Source organism: Epinephelus lanceolatus, chromosome 22 (genome assembly GCF_041903045.1).
Source record: "Epinephelus lanceolatus isolate andai-2023 chromosome 22, ASM4190304v1, whole genome shotgun sequence".
NCBI lineage: Eukaryota > Metazoa > Chordata > Actinopteri > Perciformes > Serranidae > Epinephelus > Epinephelus lanceolatus.
Genome location: NC_135755.1, coordinates 35,522,605 through 35,544,254, shown reverse-complemented (window position 1 = coordinate 35,544,254; position 21,650 = coordinate 35,522,605). Strand labels below are relative to the sequence as shown.

General features: G+C 42.0%; 1 protein-coding gene across 2 annotated transcripts; it reads left to right on the top strand.

Annotated features, from left to right (window-relative positions):
- The first annotated feature begins 994 nt into the window (after positions 1–994).
- On the top strand, positions 995–19,150 carry gal3st4 (galactose-3-O-sulfotransferase 4). 2 transcript variants are annotated; one of them, XM_033610410.2, is made up of 4 exons: positions 995–1,159; positions 5,005–5,121; positions 13,001–13,298; positions 16,449–19,150. In XM_033610410.2, the coding sequence occupies exons 1-4, from the start codon at positions 1,137–1,139 to the stop codon at positions 17,526–17,528; spliced, it is 1,518 nt and encodes a 505-aa protein (XP_033466301.1). In that variant the 5' UTR covers positions 995–1,136; the 3' UTR covers positions 17,529–19,150. The 2 variants fall into 2 exon arrangements, with proteins under 2 accessions (XP_033466301.1, XP_033466300.1); XM_033610409.2 differs by having other exon boundaries at positions 12,998–13,298.
- Positions 19,151–21,650: the final 2,500 nt, after the last annotated feature.

Here is a 21,650-nt window from a genome sequence, read left to right as displayed (position 1 = left end):
TCGTAGATTTATGTCTTTATTCTCATAATATTGCAACTATTATCTTGTAGATGTATGACATTATTCTATTAATATTATGACTTTTGTAATGTTACAACTTTATTCTTGTAATATTACGACTTTATTCTTGTAATGTCATGACTTACTCTGCTAGATTTACATTCTTGTAATATTATGACTTCATTCTCATAGATTTACTACTTAATTCTCGTAATATTATGACTTTATTATCATCACAGCCCTATTTCGAGGCGACACGGTAGTGTAGTGGTTAGCACAGTCACCTCACAGCAAGAGGGTTCCTGAAGGGAGCCCTTCTGTGCGGAGTTTGCATGTACTCCCCGTGTCAGCGTGGCTTTTCTCCAGGTAGCCTACTCCAGCTTCCTCCCTAAGTCCAAAGACACACAGGTGAATTGGTGACTCTAAATTGGCTGTAGGTGTGAATGTGAGTATCTGTCTCTATGTGTTAGCCCTGTGATAGTCTGACGACCTGTCCAGGGTGTACCCTGCCTCTTGACCAATGTCAGCTGGGATAGGCTCCAGCCCCCCCGCGACCCTCAAGACGATAAGCTGTTACGAAAATGGATGGATGGACAGCCAGCCCTAATCTAATCCTCCTTCGTACTGATAAATAAGGAACAGTCCCTAACTGAAACAAAAAAAAAACGCTTTAAGACCTTGTTTTGTTTTCTGGTCAGTTTCTTTTGGACAGGACTTGTGTCTTTGGTAAGCCATTTGTGGGTTGTTCCACTGCATGTTTGTAAGAACGCGTTTATTTTGCAAGCGACCGGAAGTACTACACACACAAACACACACACACACACACACGATCCCTCTCCCTCCCTCCTTCAGCTTTAAGCACTCTGCCCACAGAGTATATGTGTGTATGTGTGTGTCGGCCGTCAGCTGAATAAGCGTTAGAGCTGTCGGTGCACAGAAACAGAAATAGGTGAAGGCTCAGACTACAACAACCAGCAGCATCCTAAAGAGCGATCCGGGCTCTGTGGGGCCTCTCCGGATCCATGGCCTGATCTGTACCGGCGGCGGATCAGCTGCAGCTGAAGCCTTCGAGATGCTCCGAGCTCTTTGCAGCTGCACAATAACACCGTCACCGATACCGGCCCGGGGTTCCAGCTATGCTTTTCAGACGGAGAGCCAGGTAACGTTAGCTAGCTAGCAGGAGCCGTCCGAGTGGGGGTTAGGGGGAGAGAAGGGGGCCGGGGTTTACAGAGGGATCCACGGCAGCTGGGATGCACTGATTGTGGGGAAATAAAGGGTGGCGCTGCGCTGTGACCTGCAGAGAAGGAGGAGAAGGTGTGGGTGGAGGGGCTGCTTCAAAGGCCTTTCTCTGGACATTTTTCAGTCCATCTGCGAGACCCGTTCCTGTCTTTTCCAGTGTGTGTGTGTGTGTGTGTGTGTGTGTGAGAGAGAGAGAGAGAGAGAGAGTGTGAGTGTGTGGGAAGGCAAGCTGTGATGTAAAGGCTTCTTTGTGTTGTGGTGGAGACTGTGGGGTGGTGGCCACTGCTGATTCCTCTGTGTCTACCACCGCTCATATTGTGTATCAGTACCACCCATCTACTGCTCAGACTGTGGACCATCTTACCTCTGCTCTCCATATGCTTATGACGTGTTTAATATTGTCTGGTGACTGTGAGTATTGTTAGAGATTATCATCAGTGAAGACTAAGACTATTAATGTCCTTCATACTGTTGGTTTCTGCTGTGAAACATCTCCATCACACACCACTTTGTATCTCCTGTAGACGCCCAGAGAAAAGTTTTCCTTCCTATTTGCTTGCTAATGGCACCATGAATAACACCTTTACTATATATTATGACACAATATCCTATAAAACGACAGCTTTAATCTAATTATGGCAGCAATAAACAATTTATATTATGGATTAATTGGTTGTGTTAGATGTTTTGTCGATCAACTAAAAGAACAGTTCACCCCATAATCAAAAGTACACATTATCTCTTTTACCCGTAGAGCTGTTGTTCTGGCGTGAGTTGCAGAGTGTGGGAGATATCAGCCGCAGAGATGTCCCCCTTCTCTTCAGTATAACGGAACTAGGTGGCACTCGGCTTGTGGTGCCCAAAGCAGCAAAAAAAATTACATTTGAAAAACAACAGCAATGTCTCCTTCCAGAAATCATGACCTGGTGACTCAAGATAATCCACACACCTTGTTAGGAGCAGTTTCATGTAGGAACTATTTTCTTTCTACTTAACTATGCCTGCAAACTGTATCATCGTGCAGGAGGAAGTGTGCATCTATTCATGGATGAGAGGCTCATGCTCATGACAGCATGAGATGTAAACATCAATGGTGTCCTCCTCGGCTAAGCTGTAATGTTAGCTAGCTCAGTGGTGCTAAATGAGATAGCAGCAGACTTCCTTCAGTGCGGTGATTCAATGTGTAGGTGTAGTTTGGTAGAAAGAAAATAGGTCCTGCATCAAATTGCTCACAACAAGGTCTGTGTATTATCTTGAGTAACCGGGTCATGATTTCTGGAAAGAGACATTGCTGTTGAGTTTTCAAATGTATTTGAACACCACAAGCTGAGTGCCATCGAATTCCATTATAATGGAGAGAAGGCAGACATCTTCATAGCCGATATCGCCAACACTCTGCAACTCACAGTAAAACTATCCAGACTGATAAATTGCACTACAAGTAAGAGGAAAAGATAGAGATTTATGATTTTTGGGTGAACTGTCCCTTTATTCAACTAGTTATTTAAGTAATATTTGTGAAAAATGTACTGTTATAGTTTGAGACCACAATTAATAAGTAATTACGATTAGTCATTTGTGTAACTGTTCTTTTTGTCAATTTATTATGTAGGCTAGTATAGATTATGAAACAAATATTATCAAATATTTAGCACAGAAAGCCCCGGATTTGAGCACATTGAATACATTTCTGGGGGTTACTTTTGCTGCACAAACCATTTGTCTGTTTTAAACTTGTTTAGCAGACATAAGCTTGGGCCCTAAGTGTAGGTTGTGGTTTCATTTGTTACCAAAAGTAGAGATACACCAATACCAATGTTTTAAAATATCAATTTTGCCAGAAGCCCATACTGATGTTTTTTGTTGTTGTTGTTAATTATGAACAGTTTATGAACAAACTGAACACTTTATGTTATTAGATAAAATAGAGGTTGACATAGATTTCCTTTGGGGACATAATTTACAGTTCAAAAAAGATAATAAATCGCAATATATTTTATCGCAATACTCAGCATATCGCAACATATTTAAAATCGTAATAATATTGTATCGTGACTACTAAGGATTCAGGTTGGGGTTGAGGATGGGACACAAAAACACTTTCCCCCAGGGCTTTGCCCTGGAGATGAGTGTTTGTAAAAGGGATGCACGATAATATCGGCACTTAATCAGTTTTGGCTGATATTGGCTTTGAAATGAACCATCAGAATCAACCAACATGCTTTTTCATATTTTGCACAGTGAATGAATATTACATACATTGAAAAGGCCCATATATCTGCATATCAGATATCTGCAAAAAATCCAATATCATGCATCCCTAGTTTGGAACCTTGTGAACTTCGAGTTATTTTAAAGTACGTCCTCACCATATTTATTTCTCTAAACCTAATCTCCATAACTTTATGTTAATTACGTAACTGTATGTTATGGATGTAATGTCATTCATGGCTAATTCGTAGGACATCATATAAACCGTCCTATTAGGATACGTTGATCAGTGAATCATCATCAATATTCAATTGCTGACTGGCTGATGGCAGTCAACAAAAAGTGAATACCAATGTTTGGCCAATACATCTCTAATAAAAGGTCACTGAAACCCATTTACAAGCTGGGAAGTAATAGGTTGTTAGTGAGCAACAAAAAGCTGGTTGACTGAGATGGGGTTGGTCATTTCAACCACATCCATGTATGTTTAACCAGTAGGTCTTTTCATTATGTAACAAGTCTGGAGCGTGACAGAACAGACCCTCTCTAATGACTGCTTTTACATGGACAGTAAATTTACATTGTGGTGTGCAAATGTCCAAATGTGGTCACCCAATCACACATCCAGTTCTGCTCTGCTGAGTACAGTAATGGAGTTGTTCACTGAATTTGAATTTCTTTGTTTAAACTCTCTCCTTGTCTCCAGGCTTTGACATTAAACATTATAGTTTTATCTGCTGCTTGTGTCTACACTGGCAACAATGACCTAACTCCCTGTTCACACGCATGCAGTTTCTTTCCCATATCTCTCCAGCCTGAGGCCAGCAGGCATGTTTGCCTTCAGCATTTACATACTCGCTCTGATTGGACAGTTATTTTCTCCCTTTGCCACTATGCTGCCATGCATTAAAGAAGCTCATGCCCGGAGCGACCCCAACGTATCAGAGGAATAGCAGTTACTTATTATGGCGTGGTAAAAGTTCTTGTTTATCCCTGTCAAAAAATACACGACAAGGAACAAATCATTGTTACTGTCAGCAGATATATTGACCAGACAGGTTTTGATCAGGAAAAAGCAGCAGGTCCTGTTGTCTCTGGATGTTTCAGGCTGCTTTCCTCCCTGTGATGATGATGATGATGATGATGATGATGATGATGCCTTAGTCATGTTTGCTTTATGACTCATCCAGATCTCTTCCTCTCTCTATCCCTCTTTTTGCCTCTCCACCCTTCTCTTCCCCACACTCTGCCCATCTCTTCATCTCCTCTCTTTTTATGACATCATCTCCCCATTGTCCCCCTCCTCCCCCTCATAACATCATCCATCCATCCATCCATCCATCCATCCATCCATCCTTTTGTCCCTCCATCTCTCATTTCACTTTGCTTCTCTCATTTCCCTCCCTCTTTCTTTATCCTCCATACCGTTGCCCCTTGTCCATACTGCCCTCCGTCCTCCCCCCACCATCCTTCCTTCCATCCATCCATCCATCCATCCATACATCCATCCATACATACATACATACATACATACATCACCTCCCCTCCTCCCAGGATGTTGCGGTGGCTGGTTTGTGGTCGGGTGGGTCCAGTTTGGATGTGGAAGGCGCTGCTGCTCTTCGTTGCCATTGCCTTTGCTGGCCAGCTGTTGGGGGTCATCTTCAACAAGAGGTACTGAATTTCATTTACTCACCAACTACACCAACAGATAGGATTCAGGTTTTTTTTAGCTTGGCGCCACCTAGCGTCTGTGGTATTGCGTTGCACTGTCGCAATGACCAAATTGACCGTGGGGATCAGAGATAATCAATAAAATGTAGGCTGTAAATCCACCAGTATACCTCTATGTACACTGTACTAAATAAATGAGTAAAGAGACCAAGCAACAATTATCAGATTTATCTGAAGAAAAAAGGGGCAGCACGGTGGTGTGGTGGTTAGCACTGTCACCTCACAGCAAGAGGGTTACCGGTTTGATCCCGGGTGTGGGAGCTGTTCTGTGCGGAGTTTGCATGTTCTCCCCGTGTCAGCGTGGGTTCTCTCCGGGCACTCCAGCTTCCTCCCACAGTCCAAAGATTAGGTTAATTGATAAATCTAAAATGGTTGTCTGTCTCTATGTGTCAGCCCTGCGATAGTCTGGCGACCTGTCCAGGGTGTACCCTGCCTCTCGCCCAATGTCAGCTGGGATAGGCTCCAGCCCCCCCCCCCCCCCCGTGACCCTCAAGAGGATGAAGCGGTTAGAAGATGGATGAATGTGTGGATGGATGGATCTGAAGAAAAAAACAAATAGTAATGCAAATAATTATTTCAGAATGCACAGTACCAATATGCACATGTAAACAGTCCCGCTTCTAGAATAACCGGTACCGTATGGAAACGATGCGGCCGGTTGGAGCTCAAATTGAATGGGAAACAAAGTTCAGTGTTCACTTAGCTGGGCGTCACTTAGCTGAGCGTCACTTAGCTGGGCGATGTCCGTCGATAGCTGCCTCTGTGAGAAGAGAAGAGAAGGAAGGGAGGGGGGTATCACTGTCCGAGGGCTGCCGTAGAATGGCAACGAGGATGTCAGCTGACCAACACTCGCTACCCGGTCCCTGGTTGCGGCGATTTGTGATGCTGGCCAGCTAGGAATGAACTAGCAGCCAGTACAGTACAGTCCTCTCTCGTCTAGCTAACATTTAGCCGTGTTACCTACTGATCCATTAGAGAGAAAGCTAGCTGAACATCGGTTTTTCCAACCCTCTTTGGTCACGGAGCTCCCTCCATCTCTTGAACGCCTGACTGAGGTTTACTCTTGTTTTTCCTCTTCTTTTATCACTCTCCTTTTTGCTCTTCTTTGCCTCCTCACACAGAGGAGGCAAAGTTCTCTTTTGCTGGGCTGTTTTTCACTTGTCTCCAAACTTTGTCTGCCTGCCATTGTGCTCGTGACTCAACTATCTCATGCCCAACTCCTCATAAGGACCAGCTCCAGTCCCTAATTGGCTGACCAACCAATTTTGCAATACATGACGCATTTCCTGCCGTAAAGCAAATTTTTTCCGTGAAATTTCGGCACCAGTGGCAGAAGTTTATTGCAAAGCCACTAAGTAACCTATGTAAACGCTGATAGTCTGATTTTACTGTCGCCACTACCCTGTGCAACCCACATTATTTTCATAATGATATATTTAGGAAAAGATGCTATCTGTTGCCTCTTTAAGGTGTGCAGATAGATTCACGTCGACAGCTCATGAATTAAGTAACATTACAAGTAAACGTTCCACCTGAAAATTTGCTGGCAGTTGATCAAGTGAATTATTTTTTTGTTCAGTCTACAGCTGCTGCTAGAGGCTGCAAAATATCCTTTCATTTTATAGTTATTGTTTACTAATGTATGAAAAACGGTATAAACAGTGGTTACATAAGCTTCTAAACCAGCCACATCTCAGTCCTGAGCAAGAGTGACCACCCTCTGTGGGCCATTCAATGGACTGCAGTGTTTCTAACTAACTCCAGATCTGTGTGCTAGGTACCCAAACAGAGGGGTGGCCAAAAATGGGGACGGGAAGGAACGGTTCTGTTGGTACCATCCAATATACCATCCAATTGGATGGTACCAATACGAAAAAATGCGTATGGAACTGAACTGAACCATACCAGACTGCTTGATGGAAACAGGGCTATTGAAAGTGAAACGTAACTGTTCATTCTGCTGGGTCTAAAAGTTTACATTCACTTCACTTGCCCCTCTCATCCATCGATCTGATCCAATCAACTCTGTTCGGATCAACAAGTCAATACTCCACCCTGCGAGTCACAAACTGTTGTGTGTTGTGTTGATTTTGAAACTGCAGTGGTAAATGTGTTGAAAGAAACTGGAATGTATATTTTCTTTAAAAGCAGAACAAACGGCTGCACTGAAAAGCTTTTATTGAAAAAAAAGGATGTGTTTGCCGTCCTTCCTACAGGGTTTGGTAAAAGTTTAATTTACCAACTGGCTCCATTGACTGGGAAAAAGATGGGACTCAGTGAAAACCCAGTGGCTGTTGTTGTTTCTCTGCTAGTTGCTCTCATGGAGGAGCAGGTCAGGGAAGTGACCAAGCTGGGAATCACAGCCATGCAACTCGGAGTCCACAGTGAGGAGGAAATCCGCAAAGACGGCAACACTCTTTCCCAGACATCATCACAGCTCATCTCCGCTGCACCTTGCTGGTCTGTTTACAGTGGCGTTGTGCTAGCCTACGTCACACATTTCATTTACTCTGATTGGTTTTCCGTCTTTCCAGTTGTGTGAAGGGGCACTTTGAGTGACAGCTGTTGATACCGCCCCTCTGGAATAGAGGAAATGTACACTCCGTGTCCAGACCCATTCGTATTTTGCGATCGGGTCTGGCAGCGCCAAGCTAGCAAGTAAATGGGAGTATTAGTGGAATATTCATTTTTTATTAGACATGTAAACAGCTCAGTAAGAATGTTGTCCTTTTTGGAATAAGAGAAAAAAAATGAATTTTTTTGTGCATGTAAATGTAGTTGTTTTTTATTTCAACTTTAACTATAGTTTCAGTTCTGTCTTTGCATTACAATTGTTGATCTTACAACCAGGTCACACCAGCATTTTAAACAGTACAGTTTGTGTAATAACTGTGTGCCATTGAAAGGAGTGTATGTTTGTACAATAAATTTTGTTGTGCATTTCAGGCATTAACTGCTCTTTAACATGTTTTTAAAGGCTCCTCCTGCGTATGTGGACAGCTATTGCCAAATTAGCATGATTTGACTGTTTTTTTATCTCGCCGCTGTCTGCTCACCATGTGACAGTGGTAACCACACGAACAACATTGAGGAACTGAGGAAAACAATACAGGAGCTAAATGCACTGATAGACTTAATCACATGACAGTTCTTTACCCAACATACAAAGGAGTCATTGTGTTGGCAGTCGGGCTTAGAGCAATATCAGCTTCACAGTTGGATTATGTTTATGAAATTAAAAAAGTCTGTCATATTCCTAACCACACTACACTGCCTTTTTTTTTTTTACCGGAGCTGCAGCAACCATTTTTTTCATCGTCAATTTTTTTTAAATCATTTTTCCTTGGTTAGTCAATCAATAACTTAATCAAAGGTGACATCTACAAATGCCTTGTTTGTCCAACCAAACAGTAAGTCCATAACCCCAAAGACATTCATTTTACAATCATGTAAAACAGAGGAAAGAAGCAAATCCTCACTCACTGTATTGGCCTGCGTAGTCTGCAGATAATTGTGGTCTGCATTTTTTAAAACCAAACTTTGTCTTCTCTGTGAATTCAACAGTGAATGCAATTTGAGACACACTCAAGACACACTGCAAGAAGCTCACACGGCAAATGAAACTGTTTCCAGAGTACACAAAAAAGCAATGCACACATCTGGGACACACTTGCTGTTGCCATGGTTTTTGGCTTATGAAGTTGCTGTAGTCAGCTATCCTTAAGTGGTCCTTGAAAATGAACTAAACGTTAGTTACATTTTTCTGGGTTTATTAGGATTGCAGGTATCTGCGAGTTGCACAATATGGGAATTTGATATGGGATAAAATTGTTGAATATCGAATATGTTAACCATGCAGAGTAGTAAAGCAGCACTAGTCTAATAAACCAATTTGACCAATTAGATGATGCCTACTGTCATGGGCTCTGTCTGGTTGGCCAGAGAGTCAACAGCATAGTGCATATCAAACAAGATGGCACCTACAGACAGAATGTAATTCAATACATTGTTACCAGAGGTTGGAGTTAGTCACATATGCAAGTCACAAGTAAGTCTCAAGTCTTAACCATCAAGTCACAAGCAAGTCCCAAGTTACTGTTGTGGGAATCAAGTGAGTCAGGTTTAATCCCTGCTTTAGGTCAAGCAAGTCACAAGTCAAGTCATATGAAATTCTGGTGAACTGGTCAAACATTAGCTTTCTAGCTAACGTTTGCTGTCGCTTTCTACCTGCCTAATGGTACCTAATGTGTACCTAATTCCAAGTCAAGTCTCAAGTCAAAGTCAGGTTGAGTGTTTTGTCAGTGTTTGTCATGCAAGTCTTAAGTCCTCAAGTTAAAAATCTTGAGTCAGGTCATATGACTCAAGTCCCTTACTTCTGGTTCTGAATGTTATTATACTCAAAGGGCAATATATCAGTCTTTCACACTGTGGTTATCACACAAGTTAACATCCTGAAGCACTCAGTGCTTATAATGCCCTTATTGTAGAGCACTTGTGCTGCAATTCTGAAAGGTGCTATATAAACAAAGTTTATTAATATTGCTGTTATGAATAATATTATTATCATCCCAGTGCTGCAAAAAAAGCAATGTATCATAATAGAACAGTTCATATTATATCCTACGAAAATGCACACAAAACAGTTAGTATGATATCCTTCGAATTAGCACTCCTTGAATCACGTTACATCCTTAATGTACAGTTATGTAATTAATGTAGAGTTACGGAGGTTAGGTTTAGGCCACTGAAGTTACAGTGGTTAGGTTTAGAAAAAGAAACATGGTGAGGATAGACCTTAAAATGACTCAAAGTTCATCTCAGTTCACACGATTCCAAACACGATTCTCCAAGTGAATGTCCTGGGGGAAAGTCCACGTTTGCCAACCTGCCTCCTTACAAGACCGCTCAGGACCGCTTCCTTTCTTTACTTCCAACAGCGCATTAGTCACGTGATTGGGGCATTCCAAAATACGTGGCTTATGCGCAAGTAACTGGCTCATGATTACATTGGATATGTACGAATTTGGGTACCCAGGTAGAACAACCTGAAAAATAATATATATATTGCAGGCCTAGAGGAAATGCACAAAAATAATTGTGTAATAGGCTAATGTTATGTTAGCTGACTATTATGTTAATTAAAGCTGCAAGCAGCGTTGGGTGGGACCTCAGACTCCCACCCTTTCGGCCTCCAGCTCACGTAGACAGTTAAAGACAAAGACAATTTCTCCACATTTGTTCATGTTATTTTCAGAGGCACTAGCTTACTTCCTGTTGGGTTTAGGTCAGGGGTGTCAGCACGTGATTTGTAGGTCTCAAAGAGAGGAACAAGCCAGTTTTGGTTTTATCGTTCTACAACATACCTACGTGCCGCAGTGGTCATGTTAGTGTGTCTAGGTGGTGCGAAGACTGTCAGGAGGTTTTGGGTCACGTCACGTTTAAGAGGGCATAAAATCCAAACCGTTTGAGTAATGACAAAGTTATTCAGAGGATCTGTTTAGCCTTTGGCCGAGGTCCCTAATAATTATACACAACTAAGGATTATGTGCACATGATGCTTAGATTGTCCTGACAACACACAGGAAGGGGTTACATCCATTTGTGGTTTAGAAACAGGACTGTTGATATGCTCATTGACAGTGAGATACACCACTTAGTTTACACATTAACAACACTTAAACTGTGAGGCTGATAAAGTTAATACACATGTGAACAAAGCCTTCTTCTCTTCCTTGCTTTCTGCACATCGTACTCTTCAGCTTTCAGTGGTAATCACAGTGATCCCATCTAAAGCACTAGGGATGAGCCACGGTGTTATTGGGTTTCATGCTTGTTGAATCTGAGTTCATTTAACACCCTAAAATCCACAGAGACTGAGCTTAGATTTGTAAGCAGCCTGTGTTGGCTGAGAAGAGGACTCTGCTGTACAATTCTGAACATTAAAACAATGCATAAATCTTGTAAAATGAGATCTTAGCAGCATGAGGTATGAAATATTTATCTGGCAAGTTTAAACAAGCTGTGTTGTTTCTTTTCTAAACCATATGTTTCATTTATTTGTATTTTCAATCGTCTTTTAAATGCCTAAAAGGGTGCACTACAGAGATAAGGAGATGATTGCTCAGTGCTATGACTGATAATGGTCAATCTGTCTATTACATACTGCTGAAATTTGTTAACCTTTTTTAACAGCTAAGATTACATGTATGGATACATTAAAGAAGTTTATTCAGATGGTAAAAGATTATTCCCATAGTTAGATCTGAACAGCTGCATGATTTTTGGTATGAATACTGACTTACCAAGACCATAATACTTAAGTTAATTATTAACCCTCAAATAGTCTTTGATTTGACTTTGACCTCTTTCTCCTTGTGGAGCAGCAGGCCTCTTAAATGCTTTTCATTTAACTCCTTCATGCTATCTTCAAACATCTGAGTCCAAGGGCCCCGAGGGAGGTTCAGGTTACAGTCCCTCTGACTACTGAGAGCATTTCTGTCGTGTAGTCAGGGCATAACAACCAGCTTTTAAAAGTATGCTGCCCTCTAACTGACCCAGCCTGCTGGATTTTTGAGTGTGTTGCCAATATTTATATTATTTATTTTTTTCCTTAAATTTGGCTAGTAAAGAATGAGAGAACATGCCCTTTTAGAATTGTATCATGCACTTACCGGTCAGGCTTTACCATGCCCCAACCTGCAACCTTCCCCTCATACATCCCAAAAGGCGTTTCCAATGCACAAAGATGACAACATTGCTCAGAAGTTTCAAGTGTCAGTGTTAGGAATTATGGAGTTGTTAAAACTGTTGTTGTTGGTTAAAGCATTTACTTCTAACATCAGAACATTTCTTATTGTTATGTTGTGTTCACACTGGGCACAAATAAAACAATTTGCACAAATGAATTACATATATAGACAATGTAAAGATGCGATTAGAAGCAAATTCACGCCAGGGGGTGCGATGGGCGTGACCCTTACAAATGTATGCGTAATTGTGCTTTGTTGTTGTTTCATGAGGCTCTCACTCGCTCTCGCTTTCTCTCGCATGCATTCTTCTTTCTTTTCTCTGTGCTGTCTTAAGTGTTGATAAAGATTGGTTGTGTTGCCGCGGGATGTGGCGACTTTAACTTTGCAAGTTTTACACAGCACGTCTTTCTGTTCAATGTCGGCATACCTGAATCCAAAGTATCGCCATATAATAGACGTTGGGTTTTTTTGCCACCAACGCAGGTCGTGCTCATGCTCTTCTTCACGTCCATGTTGGTCACAGCTGCACGCCAAGTGGTCAACTGACCATACGTGCTGCACACACCAGGATAGGTTGTGGGTGTAATGTCAACACACTCCACACATTACAGCAGAGGTAGTCACGTTCACAGGCACACACGTTAACATTTATTTACATTAGATTGCAAATTGCAGTCTTTTATGCGGTTATGTAATTGCACAGCCTGACATCGTGATTGTGATTAGATTAATCGTGCAGCACTAGAAAATAGGGTCAAGGTTGGAAAATACTAAACTTACCCTTTGAGTTGTGATGTTTTGCGTATTAGCAACAGTTGTCTATTTACACATCCAGCAGACACTCAGCGGCTTTGTTACTCACTTAAAGTTCCGTTTGTGTCCACCTGATGAAATCTGTTTTGATGTCCACCAATAGAAATATCTGTCTCTTTAGCTGTGTTCAACAGTATTTAATGGTGTCTCTCCACTGATGATTAGTGCAGCATTAAATTGTAGAATTTTGAGTACACACACTTTGAGATGTGATCTCAACCTAAAATGCTCGCTTCCCTTTACCTGTCCTCCAGCAGTGTCCAGCCAGCTAGTCGCTCCATCTTCTCGTCCCCTGATGCTCAGGGCCCCTCTCTGGGCTCCTGCCAGCCCCACACCCATGTCATGTTCCTCAAGACCCACAAGACAGCCAGCAGCACCGTGCTCAACATGCTGTATCGCTTTGGGGAGGAGCGCGACCTTCGCTTCGCCCTGCCACTGGGCTACCAGCTGGGCTACCCACTGCCCTTCAATGCCCACAGGGTCAAAGGTTACCGAGGTCCCAGAGTCGTGGAGTTTCACATCATGGGCAATCACATGAGATTTCATAGGCCTGAGGTAAGAGGAGAGGGGAATGTGGAATGACATAGGAGATGATGGAATGTTCTGTCGTGATGTGGACACATTGTAAAATAAAAGTGGTATGAATTGTTGGATACACTGCATATTCATTTTCATTGGTTTTTAGATTTTCAGTTGAAATTACAAATGACATACGTTATATTTTTTACCCGAAGCTTCAATCCACATGTATCTGTGTTGTAAAAATTATTGGGTTAAGCTTTTATCCGTGTATGGTCAAACTCAACTTTTACTCATGGTCCTACAGTATGAGCAAAATGTGATCAGACTTCCCCGTTAATAATACCTGTGGAGGCTCAGTTCAACATAAAATATCTGGTCAAGAATGTACTGAAATGGATGGTTTTAGAGCAGGGCAGGATCTTTACCACTTGGACTCAATCCCAGTACACCCCTTGTCCCTACCACTAAGCCCATACCCCTCTGTTTTGGGCGTTCACATCTTAGGGAAGGGTGTCCCAATTCTTGTTGGAATAGAGTTGTAGGGTGAACTGTTGGGGCTACATGGCCCTTCAAATGGAGGTTTTTTCAGAGGCACATCCCAAACAGGGTGTTATGAGAAATCTTCGGCAAGGTGGCTGCACAAACAACAAAAGAAAGCCAGAAACGTTAATTTCGTTACATTAATTTGGCTAAAATTTATCAAACCGATTTAACCTAATAAGTCACCTAATAAGTACCTAATCATTGTGCACTTAACATATTGTGGTGTGCTGGGGCTAAAGGTGAATTTTCCCAGCATGCCCTGAGACAATTTGTATAAGGCCATAAGCTGAATAAAACTGTTTAAATGTGTCCTATATCACTCACGTTACCCATTACACAGTTCATTCATTCATGAATTTTCCGTAACCACTTATCCTGTTGGGGATCGCAAGGGGGCTGGAGCCTATCCCAGCTGACATTGGGTGAGAGGCGGGGTACACCCTGGACAGGTCACCAGACTATCGCAGGACCAACATATAGAGACAGACAACCATTCACACACACATTCACACCTACAGGCAATTTAGAGTCACCAATTAACAATTACACAGTGACTAATGTTTGTGTATTTCATAATGGTTCTGCACCATGAGTTAAGTTGTGCACAGCACAGTTGGTGAGCTCCCACCTGTGTGGATATTAGAGTATCCAACATAAAGTTGTGCTGAGGTAAAATAAAGAGCACTCCCTGGTTCAGAATTGATCTCTTAGCCTTATTCTAGCAGCTGACATAACATGTGTACTCAATGTTTTTATGTTCATCTGACATAGAATTAAATGCTCAAAAAACAAAAAAAGTTCAGTTAAATTGACATAAATTTCTTTCAGACAACAGTCATGTGACACATTTATTATTTTGTGTCTGATGTACTCAAAACTTTAATGTTACTGTATTGTATAAACTTAATGTTAGGAGTGCAAGCTGTTAAAAAAAAAGTGACATACAGTGTTATATGCAGGTGTATTGGTGGCTATGGCTAACTAACTAGCTTGCTAGCTAATGTTATATTGTTTTTGCTGCTTTGTACATGACAGTTCTGCATTTTGACATATTTCCATGTTGCATTGTGATGGCATTTGACACCCTTAATTCAATTCAATTCAAGTCCAGCAGCCAAGTTGCTGCACTTACCACTTCTCTAATAGCAGTGCAGACTGGCAGGGTAGGAGCACAGCTTGCTAACGTTAGCCCACAGAGCTCCACCAGTAACCTGGTAATGAAGCGGTGTCCTCTTTTGTTTGATGACTTCTTTGATCAATTGATAGTGTAAAACTTAAGTTGTGAACGAATCAGGAGCGTCCATGTTTTTCGATCTCCATCAGATAAATGTCAAATGTCTTACAAGGAGAAAAATGGCAGTCGAAAAATTGGGCATAGCGTTAGTTCAGGCAGGACACAATGTCAAGCTCAGCTCATATCCCAGCTACATTAGCTGATCTCAAGCAGCCCAGTCAACTGATGGGTCAGCTGATTGATGAAGGGAATCAGCTGATATCACATGATTCCTTTCTATGCAACCAACTGGCAAATCTCATTCAGGGCGCCCTATTTAAACTGCTCTGGTCTGCCTAATGTTGCTGCTTCCTCTGCAAGGGGCTTTGCAACCTGCCTCCACGACCATGCTGTGTCTGACTTATCAGTGTCATTTCTGTTTGTCATTGATGCTTACTCTGTTCTGTTCCCGGGGGGCCTTTACTGCTGCTCTTCCTGCCTTAGGCTTTCCATTTAGGCGTGGGGAAGGCAGAAAGGCTCCAGAACAGAGACATACTGCCAAGTATAATACTGCAAATGTAAATAAAGTTGTCTTTGACTAAAACGGCCCTGACTGAAATAAGAAATGGGATTGGACATCATCAAGCACAGGGATTGTAACATTTTTGTACAATTTTATATTATGAAACCATATATTGTTTGCTTTTTTGCGCCAGTTACCAAAAATGTATTTACATTCTGTAATTGTCTCTCCGAATTGTAGTATCCATTCAATAAGTGTTAGTCTTCTTTATTAGCTGCTTAAGCACTGCTAATGTTCTGTAGTTTGAATGAGTGACTCCTGGCTACCCCTAATCCTACTGCCAGCCTGTACATACTGTACACCAAAAGCTGCTACTGTCCACCTGCTATTATTTCATCATGTAGCTAAAGATCATGAAGTAGCTGAAAACAGATGAAGTGGGGCATAAAGGTAACACAATTAATACAGCAAGTTTTGAATGTGATGTTGCTCTCTTTATTTTTATGTTTGCTGTCTGCTGGTGAAGAGGAGTCGCTTATGATTCAATGAACACAGATACCTGTAAAATCTGCTCCCTCATTGCAGTTTTGCTGATCACTTCATGGCAAATGGCAGTTTGTGAGAGCAGCAGCTGCCCTCCCTCTCAGTGGGATGGCTGCTGACGTGTTTCTGTGTAAAACCGTGGAGGCGACAATGGACATTTCTCACTGTCTTTAAGCACCTTAAGAGTTTTTTCTTTTTTCTTTGCTGGTAATCCTTTTCCAGAAGAAGACAACTGGTTCTGCACAAGGTGTCTGTTACTCAGAAGAACAAAGTAAAATATAATGTACCACAGTTGTAGTTGAATTGCAGCACATTAATAGCACCTTCTTGTAACTACAAGTTCTCCTTTTCTGTTTCTTAGGTGGAGAAGGTGATGCCTGCAGACACGTTCTATTTCTCTATCATCAGGGACCCGGTCGCTCTGGCCGAGTCCTCCTTTGCCTATTATAAGGAAGTTGCGCCTGCCTTTCGGAAAGCCAAAAGCTTAGGCGACTTTGCTGATGACCCCAAGAAATACTATGATCCTCGTCTCCGCAATAACCACTACGCTCGCAACCTGTTGTGGTTCGACTTTGGCATGGACCACAATGCTAATTTCTCTGAGGCCCTGGTTCAGCGTGCTGAGGCCATGATCCGCCGAACCTTCAACCTGATTCTGGTGTCAGAGTACTTTGACCAGTCCATGATTCTGCTGAGACACGCCCTCTGCTGGCCACTGGATGCCGTTGTCTCATTCAGCCTCAATGCTCGGCAGCAGAAGCCCAGTAGCGTTGGGGGGATGAGTGGGAGCTGGATGGGTAAAGCAGCAGCGGTAGCTGGTGTTGGTGGTAGAGCGGGACGTTCACAAGCCAAGACACTGACCAATGTAACAGAGGAGCAGCGGGAGAAGCTGCGGGAGTGGAATGCCCTAGACTGGCACTTATATAAAGCCTTCAACCGGACCTTTTGGGGGGAAATTGACAGGTTCGGACATACCCAGATGGAGCAGGAAGTAGCTCTTCTCAGGACACGACGGGAAGATCTGGCCCGGGTTTGTCTCAGGGACGGCGGGAAGCCTGTGGAGGCGCACCGGATCCGGGACAAAAACATCCGCCCATATCAGAGTGGATTGGTGAAGATTCTTGGCTACGAGCTCCAGCTGGGGCTGGATAACGCCACCAGGACGGCCTGTCTCAGGATGATCAGGCCTGAGATCCAGTACAAAGATGTGCTGGATGCTAAACAGTTCCCACGGGCTGCGGCCCAAGCCCAAACTGGGCAGCAGAGCCAGGGCCTGATGGTAGCAGCAGGTGGCTCTCTTTTAAGACAAGACTCATCCAGGACAGCAGAGAGGCCAGTTAGGGGAGAGGCTGGGGGGAGGGCAGTGGAGAGAGACTGGGATGGAAGCCGCTTAGTGAGGAGGAACCAGACCTTGATACGAGACAAAGGAAGATTGAGGTGAGTCTAGCTCCTGAATACGGTACCTTTGGTCTCTGAACAGATGGACTAATGACCTGAAAACTGAGCCAAGTGTGGTTACACATGAGAAAACAAAAAGCTCCTCCTTTGCACTTCCACTTTTTGGTTGTTTGCTTGTTTTCTTAAAAACTGTCTTTGCTTTTAGTTGGTGTAGTTCTTGTGAACTTGATCCTTGACCTCTGAGCGCCTGGGATGCTTTCATGGCAGCAGTAACAGGTTGAAGGAGCGTTATATGTTTAATCTCAACAGAAAGTGAAAGGATCACACGTTTTTATGAGGAGAAACACTCAAAAAGTGTTGGCAGGTACGTTCTGCTTTGCTGTTAATTTATAGACACTCAGAAGCCTGTTTTACTTCCTGCTCATATTAATACTTTTAAGAGTTACGATTTTCAAGTTGTCCTTGGTGCACATGCTAAAAATTTCTCAACATAAAGGTACACTCTAATGCAGTACTGTTACAGTGAGTCACTGAGCTAAGCACCACTTTCTTTAAAAATAAAACCTTGTGGCCATTTCGAAACATTTCACCAGAATCCTCAGAGATTCTTTTAGCAATTTGACTACAGCAGTATTCTGTCTGCTGCACAGTAAACATGATTTTTTTTTTACCTGTTTCCAAAGTTGTGACTGCATTTAATTATCAAAACAAAAGTGGTAACTGGAAATGTCAAATTTCGTGGGTTAGGCCAGTGTAAAAATGTTCATACTGGTTTGACGTTAAGCCAAACATCGGACCGAACCAGTATGCTGAATTTTACCACTAGGTGTTGCACTCAATAGCAGCTCCTGAGTAGAATGACACTGTGTTCTAATATTGAGCGAGCGTCTGACTATTGTATTGCATCATGAACATCGGAGCTCTCAGTACACGTTGAACCAATAAATATGCACTTCTGTTACATCATGTAAACAAAGTAGGTACCTATCAACTGTGCACTGAAGATCAGGTTTATATGGTGTATATATTTACTGGAAATGACATACAACAGCAAGTAGCCTAGTTTGTTATTAGCAATGGTCATTTACCAGAAACTTTTCATTCCCTGGGGATCTCCCTCCAGTCAGCTGTCACCTTATTTTTGTTTATTTTTTTGTAGTAAAATATGAAGCTATTGTGCAGATAATTCCCTCATTTCAGCTTATTATTATGTTGCCGGTGTTGAGTTGAAGACTCTTTCCCCATTCTATGTGAGTTTCACCCTACCAAACCTTAAGCCCTAACCCTAACCAAGGAGGGTGTTACACATTAACGGGAGGGTTACACTATATGAAACCGGCGCTCAGCAGTAGATTACACAAAGATTGTTTGACAGTAGCAACTCTGTTAATCCATTTATAAACAAACATAATAATCATGTGATTATATTACTTATTACTAATGCAATACAAGTTAGATTTAGCATCTTGACGCTGTCAGCACAGGTTGGTGATGTAGGCTCCTTTTTAATTTGCCAGAACATGTCATAATGACAACTGCTGGTTCAGCTTGTTTGCATAAAATCAAAGCTTGTGCACCAGACCAGAACTGCTTCGATTCCAAAGTGTTACCGTATTGACACAGTTTGGTTTTCTCAGCGACAAACTCTGCCTTTTGTCATCACCCCAAAAAACACAGTAACTTAAACAAACACAATCTGCACCACTCTTCCACTTCCCAAACAAGGCCAGACTGGCAAAATTGGAAATCGACCCAACTACATAATTCCCAGCTTAATGTACAAAAATTAAAAGTTTTAATTGTCAGTCATACTGTCCTTTCAGTTACTCCATTTTAGACAAAATAATGCATTTTTATTGTATATATTATACAGAATTAGCAGGGAGATGTGTTATTTCTCTCCACCAGATCAAGGAAACAGTTGCAACTTGGAAAATGGGTAAAAAAATATATCGCGCAGTGGATGGAAATCTTTGCGACAAATCTAAATGTTAAACTATCTTTAGACTGCTGGGTATTTTTTTTAAATGCTTGCTAAGCTCTGTGACTCTAAAGCAGTGGTTATACATGAGAGGCACAAATTGGGGTTAGAGTATGTATACAACACTAATTTTCCATTACTGATATGGTTTGTAAAGTCAGTTTAGGCTGGTACTGTGATGGACAAAAAGAATTAGGATTTCTGTCTTGGAAACACTTAGCTCAGCTTCAGTCAGTATTGAGCCCTGTTTAGAACCACAAACCTGAACTGCTTCTTAAATATCTCTTAATAATACAAGAGGGGAAAATGATCCGAGGCCTATTCTCCAGTTCTGATACTCACCAGCCTGCAGGAGGCTGCTTAATGTCAGCATTTGGGCACATTCTTTCCTTCCACTATCTGCTAAAGTATTCATCTGTTTGATACATGCAGACACATTGCCATGGAGATCCATTAATATGTTATGATGTCAGGTATTAGAAATGAAGTTCATATCAGGTTGGGCCAAAATAAATCAAAAAGCAGTTGTGTGTTAAAGAGGCACTCCCTGATTCTTTGTAATGGACAGTAATGTCCTCAACTCCCCAGATTCCCCTGCTGATAGACTCTTGACAATGAGTCAGCAGGTTTATGGGGGAATTTTAGGTTACACACTACAGTTCCAACACTAACGTATATTCTAAGAGGACATCAGTGTCACTCAGGAGCCTTTCTAGCTCCTATGTTTAAAAAAAAATAGAAGCAACAATGAAAGCGATGCTCCTAAAAACAGGGCCAACAAAATAAGGAATACATACAAAACCATAACCTTAAAAATTATGTCAGAAACACAACTCATAAGGCAAATATTACCTAAACAGAATTTGAACCATATATATCATTGTCAAATGAGCTGTGATAGGTTTCTTTAACAAATGAGACCATGGCTGAAATGATTTGGATCACCATCTCAGACTTACAGACTCATCTACAGAAAATACTAAATTCTGCTTTAAGTGAGAAGCTCTTCATGAAACTCTTCATCATCCCTGGAGTGTGGCATGTTTATCTGAGTCACATGTTGTGTTACAGCCTGGTGCTGTGTGGTACTTGCTGAAAGCCTGCTGATATTTTATCAGTAACATGCTGCTGCATGAAGATTCAAATGTTGCTACATCTATAACAAAAAAGACACATCTTTACATCTGTCAGGGACACCACAGACAGGTTCTCACTTGATGATCTTGTGCATACCTGCAGTCTGACACAGAATTCCTACATTTGCACATGTGTGTGCTTTCTGACATTGTCTGACTGGTTTTTGACTACACTCAGACACAGTGGTTACATCATGGTATGCAAAATCTTCAGGAGCTCTACAGAGATTCCATGGTTCCCAAAGCAAAATGAATTATACATTAGACTTACAGCATTAAAAGTCAAGTGAAGCCTTGCTCTTTGCTTTCTTTATGTGCGTAGTTTCTAAAGTTTAACTGTACAAAACTCAAATAGAAACATTTTGAAGTTTATTGATCTTCATGTACGAAGTACATTCTGTCTAAAGGAGCAGTGGGCAGCTGTTCTCAAGTATCTGTATTTCTTAACCTGGCTGTCAGTTTGTGTGGTGTTGGAGGAAGGCAGAGCACACAGGAAACCCATGCGAGCGCCTCTCTAGCTGCTCAGGGACTGGATAGCAGACTGTGGTCTGTGCATGAACAGTCAGAGCACTTCAAAGTGAGCCAACTTGTCTGCTGCGGTTTCCACTTTCTGCCGTCAGTCAGTGCAACACGACACAGTCTTTCCTGTGATATGTGAACCCCTCATGCACAGTGATCCAATTTGTTTAAGAGCAATGCAGTCACACCATTTGAGAATGATATTTAGAGATGAATATTTTACAGTGAGCCATGCAGTTTTTGCTTACACCTGTCTGTTAGGATTCAACAGCCAAACATATTTTAAGAACTCTCAGAGTGACGCAAAAAAGAAATGCTCACTGACCCTTTGCTAAGCCCCGTCCCCTTGCAATGGTCTGTCAAGCTGTCGGAGTGAGCATGGAGCCCATACTTTCACTAACTGAACTCCCTCAAGAAATATTATGAAAATTTGGGGGAAAAAAGGTGACTTCAGAGAGAAGCAGATAGAAGAGTGTACAATATGTGTCTGAAGGATATATCCAGGATGTCAAACTCATTCAGCAGCAAA

Excerpts from the sequence above, each read along its gene's own strand:
- gal3st4 (XM_033610409.2), top strand. The coding sequence starts at position 1,137 with ATGCTTTTCAGACGGAGAGCCAG. Across the intron at positions 1,160-5,004 it reads CTTTTCAGACGGAGAGCCAG|GATGTTGCGGTGGCTGGTTT; the intron begins GTAACGTTAGCT and ends CCCTCCTCCCAG. Across the intron at positions 5,122-12,997 it reads GGGGTCATCTTCAACAAGAG|CAGTGTCCAGCCAGCTAGTC; the intron begins GTACTGAATTTC and ends CCTGTCCTCCAG.